Raw genomic sequence first — 16708 nt, 5'->3', positions numbered from 1 at the left:
GGGCGTCTGGGTGGCACGGTCCTTTGTGTGTCCTACTTTGTCTCAGTTCATGATCTCGCAGTCCCTGAGTTCGAGCCCCGTGTCGGGTTCTGTGCTAAGAGCTCAGAGCCTGGAGCCTGCTTCAGATCCTGTGTCTCCCTCTCTCTCTGCCCCTCCCCTGCTTGCACTCTGTCTCCCTCTCTCTCTCAAAAATAAACATTAAAAATTTTTTAAAAAACAAGCCAGGATAGGGGACACAGGACTTCACTCAATTCATCTCTTCTTGTGCTTCTCTCCTGTCTCCTCCACCCTTGGGAGCATTCTTCTTTCCGAAACCAATGCAACTGAGTGGAGACCTGACCAGAAACCAGATAGGATACACATATTTTATTTTAAGTTTTGCCAGTGTGCTGGTATGAGACTTATCCCCATGTGCATGGGCTCCTCAGACATGCCATGTGATTGGTAACAACATGCTTTTTGGCAGCTAGAAATCTTGCAAAGGAACTATTGAAAGGTATCTGTGCATTGTACTCATTGTTGCATTGTTGTCCTATGTAGTGACCTTCAGAAACAGCTTTGGGAAAGTCATTTGGGGCAGGGAATAACAGATGTGGTTGGTGTTTTCTCCTCCTCCTTCATTGCTTTCTGTTCTGCTTTGGAATACAACATTGTGCAATCACCTGGAAATGTGTTCTGTGCTCCCACGTGCTTCCTGAATGCAAACAAGCGGGCCAATAACCTCAGTGTTGCAATGTTTTAGCCTGAAATCTGCTTGGATAACCAACCCAACAGAGCCATTTGTCCTTTGGAAATAGGGCAGATAGTATAGGAAAGCAGGAGTTCACCAGGACCCAGAGTGCTGAGGCAGAGAGAGGAAAGCACAGGGGAGATAAAGGGTTGAGAATAGCTAAAATCACCATTCAAGTTGGCGCCCGGATCTTGGTGAAACCATCCCTCAGCTCCTGGAGGGAGACTGCTAAATCATGAAATTAATTGCTGTGCTTTTCCTTTGCTCTAGGCTGCTACCAAGCTTAACCGAGGAGTCCTCACAAGATATCGATTGCAATGATGAAGACCTATTCAAGGCTGTGGACACTGCTCTGAAGAAATATAACAGTAGAAACCAAAGTGGCAACCAGTTTGTGTTGTACCGTGTAACCGAGGTCACCAGGACGGTGAGTAAGCTGTGCCTTACCTTGAGATCATTTGAGATTTGTGCTGTCACTTGGAGCCCAGCCCCCTTCCCCCACACCACACACACACACACACACACACACACACACACACCAACAATCGCCAAAGAACTGACAAGCAGAGGTAGAAGCTTACGACTCTTTGGCCCGGGAGTGCAGGGCAGGGTATGACTCATCCTGGGCCACCAAGCTTGGGTTCCTGGGTGATCAGAGAAGCAGCATCCTCAGGTGAAAGGAAACAAAGGTAAATGGAGTCATTTGAAAGAAACTATGCAGACTAGGAGAATCCAGGAACTCAGTCAGATTGCAGCAAAAGAACTTCCTAAATGACTAGCTCTAGATTAAAATATAAAGACCTCCAGGGACACCAGGGTGGCTCAGTCGGTTAAGTGTCCAACTTCAGCTCAGGTCATGATCTCACCATTTGTGGGTTCGAGCCCCGCATTGGGTTCTGTGCCGACGGCTCAGAGCCTGAAGCCTGCTTCAGATTCTGTGTCTCCCCTCTCTGCCTCTCTGCCTCTCACACTCTGTTTCTCTCTCTCTCAAAAAAAAAAAATAAACATTAAAAAACAACTTTTTTAAAGATTTAAATAAAGACCTCCAGATCTCAGGTGGGGAGGGGGTGCTTAAGGGGAGATGTATAACAAATACCATATGATCTCATTATACGTGGAATCTAAAAAGATCTAACTGACCAAAGCAGAAAGCAGAAGGGTGGTTACCAGAGGCTGCGAGGTGAGCACAATGGAGGATGCTGGTCAGAGGGTAGAAGTTTTCGGTTATAAGATGAACAAGTCCCGGGGATCTAATGTACATCATGGTGCTTATAGTTAATAATACTGTATTGCATACTTGAAATTTGCTAGAAGACTATATTTTAACTGTTCTCACCATACGTATATACACACAAAAGGTGAACTACATCAGATGATGTATATGTTAATCAGCTTGTTTGTAGCACTTTACAACATGTGTGTATATGTGTGTATGTGTGTGTGTATATATATATATATATATATATATATATATATATATATATATATAAAATCACATTGCACACTTGAAATATATGTAATTTTTATTTGTCAACTATACCTCAATAAAGCTAGAGGAAAGGGGAGTTATACCTAAGAGGAGGCAGAAATGAGATTAACATGCATTAGACCAAATATCTACCGTGAAGTCTGTATGGCTGAATGCGTCAAGGGTAACAGCAATGTTCTAGGTGTTTTCTAATATTTTTTATAACAAATTGGTGCACTCAGGTTGAAGACGAATCTTGACAGTGTTGTGATTTAAAAAAATACAGATCTTTCAATAATTTGTCTAAATGAATTTCACTATAAAACTCTGTGCCTGTGATAGTTATGTAACTGTTTACTTTGGCAGAGGGGGGAAAGCTAGTCATTTGACATGATCAGGATAAAGAAAAAAGCCCAGTGGACAGAATTTCTTTTTTTTCCTGAAAGTAAATTTGAGCCCTTCTGGTTCACAAACTAGTGTAATGCTGTAGATATGTGGTCCTGGCACTCTCAAGCAGCAGTTGATTAGTGTGATCTTCATTGGCTGACATCCACAGCAAATGTGGGTTTTTTCGTTCTAAAATGTCCATAGAGGGACGCCTGGGTGGCTCATTCACTTGAGACTTCCACTCTTGATTTCAGCTCAGGTCATGATCCCAGGGTGTGACTCAGCCCTGCATTGGGATCTGTGCTGAGTGTGGAGCTTGCTTAAGATTCTTTCTCTCTCCCTCTGCCCTTCCCCCCTTCTCTCTCATAAATAAATAAATAAATAAATAAGCAGCCTATAGAATCCTGCTTTACTTTGCCATGTGAGCACTATCTATATACCACCACAGCCGACATCTTTTTTTTTTAATTTTTGCTTAATGTTTATTTATTTTTGAGAGAGAGAGAGAGTGCAAGCTAGAGAGGCGCAGAGAGAGAGGGAGACACAGAATCTGAAGCAGGCTTCAGGCTCCGAGCTATCAGCACAGAGCCCGACGCGGGGCTCGAACTCACAAACCACAAGATCATGACCTGAGCCTAAGTCTCGGTCACTTAACCAACTGAGCCACCCAGGTGCCCCCCACCTACTTCTTTATCAAAATCTGAGATCTGGAAGGAACTTTGGAGACTATCCTCTTTGACTTAGTCATCCCAGATGCACCTAACACGACTCCAGCAGGCTCTGAGAGTCAGGAGACTTGGGATCTGGGGCTGGCTCTGCCTTTCCAAGGTGTGGGGACTGCTTCGGCCATGCCCATCTACTCAGGGCCTCCTTTCTCTCACCTGCAAAGTGTAGGGTTGGACAAAATCACCTCTCCGGTCCCTTGCCGCCTGAGATGTCAGGACTTTACATCTGGAAAGCTCTCATCTAACTCAACACCTTTGCACTTTTTTCTTTTCTTTTCTCTTCTTTTTTTTCTTTTTTCTTTTCTTTTCTTTTCTTTTCTTTTTTTATTGAAGTATAGTTGACACAACATTACACTAGTTTCAGGTATACAATATAGTGATAAGTCTACACATTATGCCGTCCATGTTACACATTATTATGTATGACTACCATCTGTCACCATACAATGCTATGACAATATCATTGACTGTATTCCCTATGCTGTGCCTTTCATCCCTGTGACTTATTCATTCCATAACGGGAAGCCCGTATCTTCCATCCCGTTCACCTGTATTGCACAACCTCCTCAGCTCCTCCCCTATAGTAGCCATTGGTTTGTTCTCTGTATTTATGATCTGTTTCTGCTTTATGTTTGTTTATTTGTCTCAGTTTTTAAATTCCACATTTAAGTGAAATCATATGATATTGTCTTTCCCTATCTGACTTATTTCACTTAGCATATTACCCTCTAGCTCCATCCATGATCTCAATCTTTTGTATGGCTGAGTAATATTCCATTATATATATGCCAAATCTTTATCCAGTCATCTATCAATGGATGCTTGAGTTGTTTCCATACCTTGGCTATTGTAAATAATGCTGTATGAAACATATAGATGTGTATATCTTTTCACATTAGTGTTTTGGGATTTTTTGGCTAAATACCTGGTAGTGAATTGCTGGATCATATGGTATTTCTATTTTTACTTTTTTAAGGAAACTCCATACTGTTGTCTAGAGTGGTTGCACCAATCGACATTCCCACTGACAGTGCAAGGGATTCCTTTTTCTCTACATTCTCATCAACACTTATGATTTCTTATCTTTTTGATTCTATCTGTTCTGACTGGTGTAAAATAATATATCTCATTGTGGTTTTGACTTGGATTTCCCTGATGATGAGTGATGTTGAGCACCTTTTCATGTGTCCTTTGGCCATCCATTATATTGTCTCCAGAAAAATGTCTATTCAGGTCCTCTGCTCATTTTTTAATTGGGTTATTTCTTTTTTGTTTTTTCTTGTGGTGTTGGGTTGTATCAGTTCTTTATATATTTTGTATACTAACCCTTTATCGGATATGTCGTTTGCAAATACCTTCTCCCATTCAGGAGGTTGCCTTTCCATTTTGATGATGACTTCCTTCACTGTGCAGAAGCTTCTTAGTTTGGTGTATCCCCAGCAGTTTACTTCTGCTTTTGTTGCCCTTGCCTGAGAATGTCAGAGAAAGGGCAATGTCAGAGGAATTACTGCCTATGTTTTCTTCTAGGAGTTTTATGTTTTCAGGCCTCACAGGTCTTTAAAGCACCTTCACTTTAAAGGTTTTATCTATTGTGGTGCCTGGGTGGCTCAGTTGATTAAGCGTCCCACTTGGGCTCATGTCATGTTCTCACGGTCCGTGAGTTCAAGCCCCACGTCAGGCTCTGTGCTGACAGCTCGGAGCCTGGAGCCTGCTTCAGATTCTGTGTCTCCCTCTCTCTCTGACCCTCCCCCATTCATGCTCTGTCTCTCTCTGTCTCAAAAATAAATAAACATTAAAAATAAATAAATAAATAAATAAAGGGTTTATCTATTATCTCATGACATGCCAGAAAAAAAATAAAGCAAATAAAAATACTAAAGTTACCAAAAATTAACGCACCACTCAGAGATAACCATTAACATTTTTTTTGAAAATGAAAAAAAGGCCTCTTGTTTTCTTGGTGTAAAAGAAATATATGTTTACTTTTTAACAAGACAACTCATAAACGTTTGTTTAGAAAACAAAGTGAGACAGGGGTACCTGGGTGGCTCAGTTGGTTAAGCATCCGACTTCAACTCAGGTCATGATCTCCTGGTTTGTGAGTTTGAGCCCCACATTGGGCTCTGTGCTGACAGCTCAGAGCCTGGAGTCTGCTTCAGATTCTGTGTCTACTCCTCTCTCTGTCCCTCTTATGCTTGTGCTCTGTCTCTCTCTGTCTCTCAATAATAAATAAATGTTTAAAAAAAGTTAAAAAAAAAAACAAACAAAGTGAGACAGCTGTACCTGCACCACTGAAAGACAAGCATTTTAACAGCTTTGCTTTATAACTTTCCAGACTTCTAAAAGTCCTATGTATACCTATAAATTGGTTTCCACAAAAATGGGCTAATACTATGGATAATCTTGTAACTTACAAATACATATTTGTAAATATATTATGAACATTCTTCCAAGTAAATATTTATAACTTTCAGTGTTTTTAATAAATGTTTTGTTCTTGTTAAATCAAGATCGAATATTCATATCTGCATTGGGTCCCACACAAAGTATTTGTTGGAGCATTTGGATGAACCCTATGTGTCTTTGGTTGCTTTTTTTCAGGATGACCCTGAGACATTTTATTCCTTCAAGTACCAAATCAGGGAGGGAGACTGTTCTGTTCAAAGTGACAAAACATGGCAGGATTGTGACTACAAAGAATCTGCACAAGCTGTAAGTAGGTTGGTTGATGGTTCCCGAGCCCCCAGTTTTCTCCACCAAGACTGTCAGATTTTTCTTTTGTTAGAGCTAGAGATGTTAGTATTGTTAGGCCTCTTTGTAAGGAATGCATGTAAACCCTCCAATGTGTACAAAAGTCAGATGCTTGGTGTCTGTGTTCCCGTTCTCTGTATCAGAGCATGGAGACACCAGCAGTTAAACAAAGAGAAAGCCCTCCATGAGAAGGGCACTCTAATGACCAATTAGGACAGCGGGCCAGTCCCCAAAGACACAACAGATCAACATTTGGGCCAAGATCAAGGGTTGGTGAGGGGAGATCACGGGTGCTTTACTTGCATCTGCCTGAGTGTAAATCCTCCTCTGCGTCCAACTAGCTGACCGCTCAGAACTGGTGTGCTGCCTCGTAAAGGGCAGCTAGCATTGCCTGCATCAGGTTGTTGGAGCATGAAATGAGATACAGTATGCAAAGAACCTTCTTTAATAGCCATGGCTATCTTCACCAAATGCCGAAGTGCCTGGCACAGCACGGCTTGATCGCTTGACCTTAATGACGGGGGAGTACGGACAGTGCCCAGAAGCAAGCCGTTCTCTCCACAGTCCCAGGATTCACCCCTTCATGTCACAACACTGGCGTCCTGCACATCATTTCAACGCTGAAATTGAAAGGGAAATCAAGAGGAGAGCTTAGGCTGGTTCTAAGGCACTGCATACATTTTGGTGAAAAGGAAACGTACTTCAAAACCTTGCCTTTATCCTGCCTCTCCTCCAACGTCTCGTGATTTCAGTGGCTTGTAAAAATAAATAAATAAATAATCGTTAGGCTACAAAAGCTCTCCTTCTGGTGCCTCAAAACTCGTTAGAAAATTTTTGGGGGCAAGTTTCAAAACAAAGGGAAAGTCATATTGAGCCATAGTACTAGGTGTACTTCTCCATTTGAAAGATGAAGATAAATGGTCTCTCTCTCTCTCTTTCTTTTTCTTTTCTTTTTAGGCCACAGGAGAATGCTCCGCAACCGTCGGGAAGAGAGGGAATACAAAATTCTCCGTGGCTACGCAGACCTGCCAGATTACTCCAGGTAGCTGGCTCTACCTGGGGGGTGCTAGCCGGGGAGGAAATGAACCCTGTCAGTGTGGTGCCAGGAGCACAGCCTAGAAGAAGCCCCCTCCTGGTGGATGGTGGCAGCCTTGGGGGTGGGGCGGGGCCAGGGAGCTGCAGAGTCCAAGGTCAGGGCCAGGATCAGGCCAGTCATCCCCTCAGCACATCCCGACTCCCCTCCCGACTGCAGCATTGTATCCTCTGTGCGCAAAGGCTCTGAGAAGGGCTGAGAAGGCACAAGGGCTGCCTTCAGTTATGGGCAAAGAGGGAGGGAGAAAAACATGGGCTTTGAGGTCAAACTTGGCCAGGAATCTTTCTGAGTTCTTCACCTTCTTGGCTTTCCTCTTCCATATCCAGTTCTTACAAGAAGTTGCTTTCAAAGAAAACCAGTCCAAAAGCAGAAAAGAACATACAAGTAATTAAAATCTTTTTTTGCTTGTTTGTTTGGAGTAGGTTTTGATTACGCAGTTTAAGGACTTTATCTCGGAGCATCTGGTTGGCTCAGTAAGTTGAGCGGCCAATTCTTGATTTTGACTCAGGTCATGATCCCAGGGTTGTGAGATCGAGCCCCCTGTTGGGCTCTGCACTGAGCAGGGAACCTGTTTCAAAATTCTCTATCTCTGTCTCTCGCCCTCCCCTGCTCTTTCTCTCTCTCCCTCTCACTCTCTCAAAAAACAAAAAAAAAAACCCAAAAAACAAAAAAACAAAAAAACACTTTCTCTTGTAAGCAAACTTTATCATCCAGTACACGGCAATTGTATATAGTGAGCGGCAAAGCTTAGCCAAACATTCAGAATGTACTTCTTGGTCCACATCCCTCATCTGAAACCTTTGTAACCAGATGTGTTTCAGAATCAAAAGTCACAATCTTTCTTTTAATTTTAAAAACCTCTCTCTAGAAATGTTGGGGCAGGGTGGAAAATCACTGGGACACAGAAGAGACTCCACCTCTCTCCAGCCCCCCATTAGTCTCCCCTCCCCACCCCCAGTCACAGCTGCCCCAGAGGAGGCCGACCCGCCTCCTCTCTTCTCCATCTCCTTCTGCCTCTTGTTCATTGTTCTTTCTTCTTCCATCACTAGTTCTCTCCCCTTTCCCCTGTATTCCAGTTTTCTAACTTGCCCACCACTGTCACCATAACTGGGGGTCGCCATGACTACTCAGCGGGGAAGTCTTTATTGGGACACACACACTTCCAGAGAGACCAAGAAACAGTTGCAGGGACGGTTGTGTCCACCTGCTAACGATGGAGGACGGGCTGTAGAACACCGCCCACCTGGCCTCCTGATTCTGTTCTGATGGCACTCGCTTGGGCAGGGAGAGCCCACTGGGCGAAGGGGCCTAGGACAGCCCCATGGCTCTTCCCCTTTCTACAGTGGGAGCTTCTACTAACCCATGGGTTAGGGCTATCTGTTAGGAACACTACTTTGTAATTTAATACAAAAGTACTTCTTTTTTAACATGTTACATTGGTTTATTACAATCCCCTCAGTGGTTCCCCATTCTCACAGCAGACCATGCTTAACCAAATTTAGAGGGTCTGTGAATACCCTGAAATTACGTGGAGAGCATTGTGAGTACGCGCATTTTCCTGCCGAGGGGCTGGGTTTTTCATCAGGCTCATGAGGGAGCCCAGGGGACTGGGAATATGGTTAGTAATCCTTGGCCTCCAAGGTGGGGCTTGGGCCCAGTAGCAGAGGACTCTCCACTGACTGTTCTGACCTCCATAGGCCCCCACTCCCCCGCCCTCCTGCTTTAAGCCCTGGCAAAATGTATATACACCATGTCCCACTCTGCTGTCCCTGACTCAACTTGCTTTCTTGGGAGCTATCCTTCCTTCTCAGGCTTTATTGCTCATGTTGCCTGGTTGATCTTTTTTTTTTTTTTTTTTTTTTTTTTTTTTAGTTTATTTATTTATTTTGAGAGAGAGAATGTGCACAAGCAGGGAAGAGGCAGAGAGAGAGGGAGAGAAAATCCCAAGGAGGCTCTGCACTGTCAGTGTGGAGGCTGATGTGGGGGCTCAATCCAACAAACCACAAGATCATGACCTGAGCTGAAATCGAGAGTTGGACGCTTAACCGATTGAGCCGCCCAGGTGCCCCTACCTGGTTGACCTTGGCCCCTCTTGGCTCGGGCCTGTTCTCCTCAGGAAAGTTTTACTTGAGCTCAGTCTGGGCTCCTGACTTTCCAAGTTGTTGCCAAATTATATTGACATGGCCCATCTGCAGTTCTGACTCTCTCACTCAACTTTGCCCAACTCTTTCACAGCAGTGACCATTACTAACGAATCAATGTACTCACGGTGCCTAGCTCCGCACCTGGCACTTGACAACAGGTGCAAAACACCTTTTTTGCATTGAGTTGATACAAAATGTATTACATACCCTGAGCCAGGCTTCAAGGAGTTGTAATTAATTCTAAAAAAATAAATAAATAAGATGTATCTGTAATGTTTTACTTTTTATAAGAGTATAAATTCATGTCACTCTTTTATTTTATTATTTTTTTTTTACATTTATGTATTTTTTGAGAGACATAGAGAGACAGAGCACAAGTTGGGGAGGGGCAGAGAGAGAAGGAGACACAGAATCTGAAGCAGGCTCCAGGCTCCGAGCTGTCAGCACAGAACCCGACACAGGGCTCGAACTCACAAACCGTGAGATCATGACCTGAGCTGAAGTCAGACACTTAACCAACTGAGCCACCCAGGCGCCCCTCATGTCACCCTTTTAAAAAATGTTTATTTATTTATTTTTGAGAGAGAGGGAGAGGGAGAGAGAGATGGAGATGGAGATGGAGAGGGGGAGGGGCAGAGAGCAAGGGCGAATCCCAAGCAGGCTCTGCACAAGCAGAAGCCTGATGTGGGGCTCAAACCCACAAACTGAGATCATTATCTGAGCCCTTAACTAAGAGTCAGATGCTCAAATGACTGAGCCATCCAGGCGCCACTAAATTCATGTTACTTCTATGATTTAAAATTACTTTTAAATAGGGGCACCTGGGTGGCTCAGTCGGTTAAGCATCCGACTTCGGCTCAGGTCACGATCTCACGGTCCGTGAGTTCGAGCCCCGCGTCGGGCTCTGGGCTGATGGCTCAGAGCCTGGAGCCTGCTTCCGATTCTGTGTCTCCCTCTCTCTCTGCCCCTCCCCCGTTCATGCTTTGTCTCTCTGTCTCAAAAATAAATAAAAAACGTTAAAAAAAATTTTTTTTTAAATTACTTTTAAATAAATTTAAAATAAGTGCCCAATAGTATGCATGTAAGATGTTCCTAAGTAAATAATATAGGTTTATCTCTCTGGCTAAAAAGCGGTCTTGCATTCTCACTTTTTTTTTTAACATTTATTTATTTATTTTTTTGAGAGACAGAGAGAGGCAGAGCATGAGTGAGGGAGGAACAGAGAGAGACGGAGACACAGAATCTGAAGCAGGCTCTAGGCTCTGAGCTGTCAGCACAGAGCTCGACCCGGGTCTTGAACCCACGAACTGTAAGATCATGACCCGAGCCAAAGTCAGATGCTTAACTGACTGAGCCACCCAGGCGCCCCTCACTTTTCTTTTTAACTTTATTTATTTATTTTGAGAGAGAGAGAGGAAGAGAGAGCAGGGAAAGGGTAGAGAGAAAGAATACCAAACAGGGCCTGTGCTGCCAGCACAGAGCCCAGCGCAAGGCTCAGTCCTACGAAATGTGAGATCGTGACCTGAGCTGAAATCGAAAACCAGTTGCTTCACCAACTAAGCCACCCAGGCGCCCCTTGCCTTCTCTTTCTTTAATGTATACTAGGATTTACTGGAAAGTTTACCAGGGCCTTCTAAGTTATCTTATTTAGGGCAGCATATGTGAACGAAGGTTTCAGTCATTAATGCTGCCCTTTTGCCTGCTCTGTGTCAAGCCGAGGGTCCTGTGGTGACAAGCCAGTATGACTGCCTTGGCTGTGTGCACCCCATATCGACTGCGAGCCTTGACCTGGAGCCCGTTCTCAGACACGCCATTCAACATTTTAACAACCACACCGGTCATTCCCACCTCTTTGCTCTTAGAGAAGTCAAGAGGGCCCACAGACAGGTTTGTTCTTTAATTTTTCATTCCGCACGGTAGTCAGTATTACATGTTCTTTGTAGAGACAGTGCAATGGAAAAGCCATTCTGTCCTTAGGGTCTTAAGAAAACTTTATTAATACGTCACTACCATGAGGCAGACTTGGCTCCAAAAATTAAATTGTATCTAAAAAGATGGCCCAGCTTTCTGGGTACCCTCTAAATCATAGGTTCCGTACCATCAGGAAAAAAAGTAAATACTTGTAACTCTGGTCTTTTCGTTGCCTCCATTCGTTAAGCCTTTAGTGACGGTCGACTGGCTCCCTTGCATTTCAGCCTCTAATTACGAAGGACTCACTTTGGTCGGTAACATTCCCTGCTTTTAATCGACCTTCCAATTTGCTTTCATGCAAGACATGTGTTTTGCTCAGTTATGTCCATAGCCAGCTATCAGGGTGCAACGGGGCCCAGATAAAGCAGGAGAAATCTCATTGCCTGGCAGTCTGGGAACCTGAGGACCTACTGGTCAAAGTCACCCAAGTTCCAGAGTTTTCTTCATCCATCTAGAACAGCATTATGCATATTTCACAAATTCAGTGGAAGACTTTCTTCCTGCCGCCTAGCTGAGGAAATACTGCTAGGTCTTACTTAAGGAAATACAGTACCTCCGCGTGTAGATTGCATTTGGTTGTTTGATGTGTAGGAGTGTGGTGCGTGCGTGTGCATATGTGCGTGCGTGCACGTGGGGAGGGAGTGAGAGTCATAAAGCACTCAATATTTATTCAGAAATGCCTTCTGCCTGGTAATAATCATCGTTCATATTTTTGAGCCAGGCAGAGCCTACACTCGTCATAACACTGTGAGTGATGTTTAAAGTGCCTTTTAAATATTCAGTCCAAAACTGTTTCAGGTGGTGGCTGGATGGAATTATGAAATTACTTACTCAATTGTGCAGACGAATTGCTCCAAGGAACATTTTCTGTTCTTAACTCCAGACTGCAAGTCCCTTTTGAATGGTGTAAGTAGGCAAAAATCTAATTATAAAGTTCTTAGCATTTTGTGTCCAGTATTTCCAAGCGTGGAAAGTCTCAGCTGTGTGGGAAGACTTAGTCACTAAAATGTTAGGTGACATTCACCGGTTCACATTCCCTTGGGGATTCCGAAGCTCTCAGCACTGGTCAGGCTGCCTTACCTACCCAGTCAGAGAATCTGCACATCTAGCAATAGCCCTTACAGATATAAGTGGGGAGTAGGAAGAGCCTGAGACAAAATAATGCCATGATCAAGTTTGTCTTTTCACGCCTTCACTTTCCTATCTTCTTTTCTTCCCCATGTGCTCAATGTCCTGACTCCAAGCTCTACCCAGAACAGTCCCTCATTTTCAACTTGTCTCTGCTTGTTTTCTCACCCTTTCTCCCCTGCTCTGATCTCTAACAAACACATCCCGAGTCTCCATCCCTTACAGACCCTTTCTGAGATGATATCTTTTGGTCTGAACCAAAATTATGTTGAAAGAGAGCATCTCAAGGTAATCGTCATTAGCACATGTTGAGATAGCTAAGTCTGCTTCCGATTCTGTGTCTCCCTCTCTCTCTGCCCCTCCCCCGTTCATGCTCTGTCTCTGTCTCAAAAATAAACGTTAAAAATATATATATATTAAAAAAAAGAGATAGCTAAGGCATGAAGACCTCCCCAAGGATATTGGCATTTTAGCCAAAGACTGCTTTAAGCAATGGATGACTTAAATCCAGTAACTTGACTTTTAGGCTTCTAAACTATGGGAAGAAAATGAGGAATCCAGACAGCAAGGTGTTAATTTCAGCCTTATTATTAATAGAAAAACATTGGAAGTAACATATCTTCAGCAGTAGGGAATGGTTAAGTAAATTATAGTAGTATATCCATATAGTGGAATATGTGTGGACATTAAGATTCTGTTTCAAGTTTTTAGTGACTTAGTGAAATGGCTATAATATGTTAAGTAAAAAAAATAAGGTAAAGAACTATATAGACAGATTCATTCAAACATGTAAACATAAGTATCAATAGTGATGAGAAACAAATATGCCAAAATATAAAATATCATTAACCTTCAGGTGGGAATATAGGTGTTTTTTTCTGATTCTTCATACTTTTTGGAACTCTTCAGTCCTTCTCAATGTTTCTGTTGAAGCATATACTAATTTCATAATTGGAAAATTCCCAGAGTGGGAGAAAAAATTTGCAAATCACTTATCTGATAAGGGGTTAGGATGAAGACTATATTAAAAACCTCTACAATGTAACAACAAAAAGACAACCCAATTTAAAAACAGGCAAAGGGATTAAAAAGATATTACTCGGGGCGCCTGGGTGGCTCAGTCGATTGAGTGTCTGACTTCGGCTCAGGTCACGATTTCATAGTTCGTGGGTTTGAGCCCCACGTCGGGCTCTGTGCTGACAGTTTGGAGACTGGAGCCTGCTTCGGATTCTGTGTCTTCCTCTCTCTCTGCCCCTAACCCACTCGCATTCTGTCTCTGTCTCTCTCAAATATAAATAAACATTAAAAAAAAATTTTTAAGATATTTCTCTAAAAAAAAAACTATAAATGGCCAATAAGCACCATCAGAAGAATGTGAATACAAACCACAGTGAGATGCCACTTCAGATCCAGAGGATGGTTATAATTTTTAATCATTGGAAAATAGCAAGTAATGAGGCAGCTGTGGAGAAATTAGAACTTTCGCATATTCCTGCTGGGAATGCAAAATGATGCAGCCACTGTGGAAAACAGTTTAGCAGTCCCTCGAAAAGAAAAACATAGAGTTACCATATGACCCAGCAGCTGCACGCCTAGGCGTATACCCCAAAAGAATTGAAAACGGGGACTCAAACAGTTAGTTGGATGTCAATATTCATTGTAGCATTATTCCCAATAGCCAAAAGGTGGAAATAACCCAAAGGTCCGTCAACAGATGAATGGGTAAACAAAATGTCATCTATGGATAAGACAATGGAAAATGTTTAGCCATAGAAAGGAAAGAAGATCTGATACATGCTACAAGGTGGATGAACCTTGAAATCATGCTAAGTGAAATAAGCTAGACACAAAAGGACAAATGTATGATTCCACTTATATGAAATACCTAGCATAAGCACATTCATAGAGATAAAAAGTAGATTAGAGTTTATCAGAGGCTGGAGGAGGGAGAATGGGGATTTATTGTTTAATAATTGTTTATTGAGGTGATGAAAGTTTTTGGAAACAGTGGTGATGGCAGCACACGACTGAATGCAATTAATGCCACTGAATTGTACATTTAAAAAAATTTTTTTTAACGTTGATTTATTATTGAGAGACAGAGAGACATGGAGCGTGAGTAGGGGAGGGGCAGAGAGAGTGGGAGACACAGAATCCGAAGCAGGCTCCAGGCTCTGAGCTGTCAGCACAGAGCCCGACGCGAGGCTCGAACGCACAAAACGCAGGATCATGACCTAGGCCGAAGTTGGACACTCAACTGACTGAGCCACCCAGGTGCCCCTGAATTGTACATTTTTAAATGGTTAAAATAGCAAATTTTACACTGTATCTATTTTACCATAATAAAAAAAAAACCAGTAAAAAGAGAGTAATCTTCTAAAAAGATATGTTCTCACTACTATTTAACTTTGCCAGTTTGATTCAAGTCTGACGTTCAAGCATCCATTAACACCTCCTGCTGTTACATTTAGTTAACGGCTTGAGGTTACATAAGCCTACATCCTTTCTAGCTTTAATCTATTTGTAAGGCCTCAATTTAGTTTTCTATTTGCAACACAGAGAGACACTCTAAGGCCAGTTGGAGCCACAAAGCCAATCAGATTTTTGGTTCAGCCTCTCTGGGCCTCCACTTCCTCATTTATAAAAGCGTGAAGAACACAGTTGGTTAAGCATCCAACTTCGGCTCAGGTCATAATCTCACAGTTTGTGGGTTCAAGCCCCAAGTCAGGTTCTGTGCTGACAGCTCGAGCCTGGAGCCTGATTCAGATTCTGTCACTCTCTCTTTCTCTCACTCTCTCTCTCTGTCTCTGCCCCTCCCTCATTGCACTCTCTTTCCCTCTCAAAAACAAACATTAAAATAAAAATTTTAAAAGAGTGAAGAAAAACACCTGTCTCACAGAGGTGTTAGTATAGCTCAAGGGCATGAAATAGAAATGAAGTGTTCTGCCCACATTGGTATAGTTTAAGGTCTTGCTGTTCAAAGTGTGTTACAATGACCAGCAGCATCAGCATCACCAGGGAAGCTGTTAGAAAAGTAGAATCTCAACCACCCCCATGCCTTCTAAATCAGAATCTGCATATTAACAAGATCCTCAGGTGATTTGTTTGCATACTAAGGCTTGAAAAGCACCACATAAGAGGTTTCATAAGTAGTTCTCAGGCTATGCTGCATATTAGAATCACTCAGCTAGCTTTAAAAAATGCCTATTCCCAGGCCATTCCCCCAGACGTTCTGATGTAATTGGCCTGGGTGTGTCCCTGGAATCAGAATGATCTAAAATCTTCTCATGTAAACTAAATATGCCGATAGAATTGAGAACCTTTGGGCTACTTCCAGCTTCCTCACCCCATCCAAAATTAAGATATCGTAAATGTGGGGGCGCCTGGGTGGCTCAGTCGGTTAAGCGGCCGACTTCAGCTCAGGTCATGATCTCGCGGTCCATGTGTTCAAGCCCCGCGTCCGGCTCTGTGCTGACAGCTCGGAGCCTGGAGCCTGTTTCGGATTCTGTGTCTCCCTCTCTCTGACCCTCCCCCGTTCACGCTCTGTCTCTCTCTGTCTCAAAAATAAATAAACGTTAAAAAAAAAATTAAAAAAAAAAGATATCGTAAATGTGGTGTTCGCTGTATCTTTAAAAAATATGACATTATATATATGTTCCTTTATTGGAAATATACATATATAAAAAACTTTAAGAAAATGCAGAAACATAGAAAAAAATAACACTGAATCACACATTCCCAAATATCCAAAGATATCTTAGTATATTTCCCTCTTGTCTTTTTTGTAGGGGACATGGACAATTTTTAGTGATTTTTTTTTGTCTGTATATATATCTAGAATATTTCTCACTAATGATAATCCTAGATTCATTTTGTTTTTTGTTGTTGGTTATTGCTATTAGGAATTAAATCCTTATGTTTGTATTTTTTCTCTTTTAAATAAGTTATTATATATACAACTGTATCAATTTTTATTTATTTTTCTTATATCCAGCAACTTCACTGAATTCTTATTAGCTCTAACAGCTTCTCATTGATTCTTTTCATCCAGGCATACAATAATATCTTATGCAAAAAATACCTTTATTTTCTTCTTTCTGATGCTTATTTTTTTGTTCTATATCTCAATGAATTGACCCAAATAGCCAGAGATAATTTTTGAAACAATGGTGATTACACATTGTCATGTTTTAGGCCTGATTTTATTTGGAAAGCCTCTAGAATTTTGTCATTATTTTGCTGTGGGTTCCAGGCAGACATTCATTGTCATGTTAAGGAAGCATCCTTACATTCCTGTTCTTTAAAGAGTTT

At 42.3% G+C, this 16708-nt stretch overlaps 1 protein-coding gene across 3 annotated transcripts in view; it reads left to right on the top strand.

Annotated features, from left to right (window-relative positions):
• Positions 1–749: 749 nt before the first annotated feature.
• KNG1 (kininogen 1) overlaps positions 750–16708 on the top strand; it is a 28314-nt gene continuing 12355 nt past the window's right edge. For all 3 annotated transcript variants that reach the window (XM_042903346.1, XM_042903345.1, XM_042903347.1), the window contains exons 1-5: positions 750–1157; positions 5912–6022; positions 7019–7103; positions 11013–11185; positions 12068–12175. In XM_042903346.1, coding sequence (XP_042759280.1) covers positions 966–1157; positions 5912–6022; positions 7019–7103; positions 11013–11185; positions 12068–12175 — 669 coding nt within the window. In that variant the 5' untranslated portion in view covers positions 750–965. The remainder of the gene's footprint in view (positions 1158–5911; positions 6023–7018; positions 7104–11012; positions 11186–12067; positions 12176–16708) is intronic.

This window comes from Panthera leo, chromosome C2 (genome assembly GCF_018350215.1).
Source record: "Panthera leo isolate Ple1 chromosome C2, P.leo_Ple1_pat1.1, whole genome shotgun sequence".
In the NCBI taxonomy this organism is placed as follows: domain Eukaryota; kingdom Metazoa; phylum Chordata; class Mammalia; order Carnivora; family Felidae; genus Panthera; species Panthera leo.
This window is presented reverse-complemented; position numbering and strand designations above follow the sequence as displayed.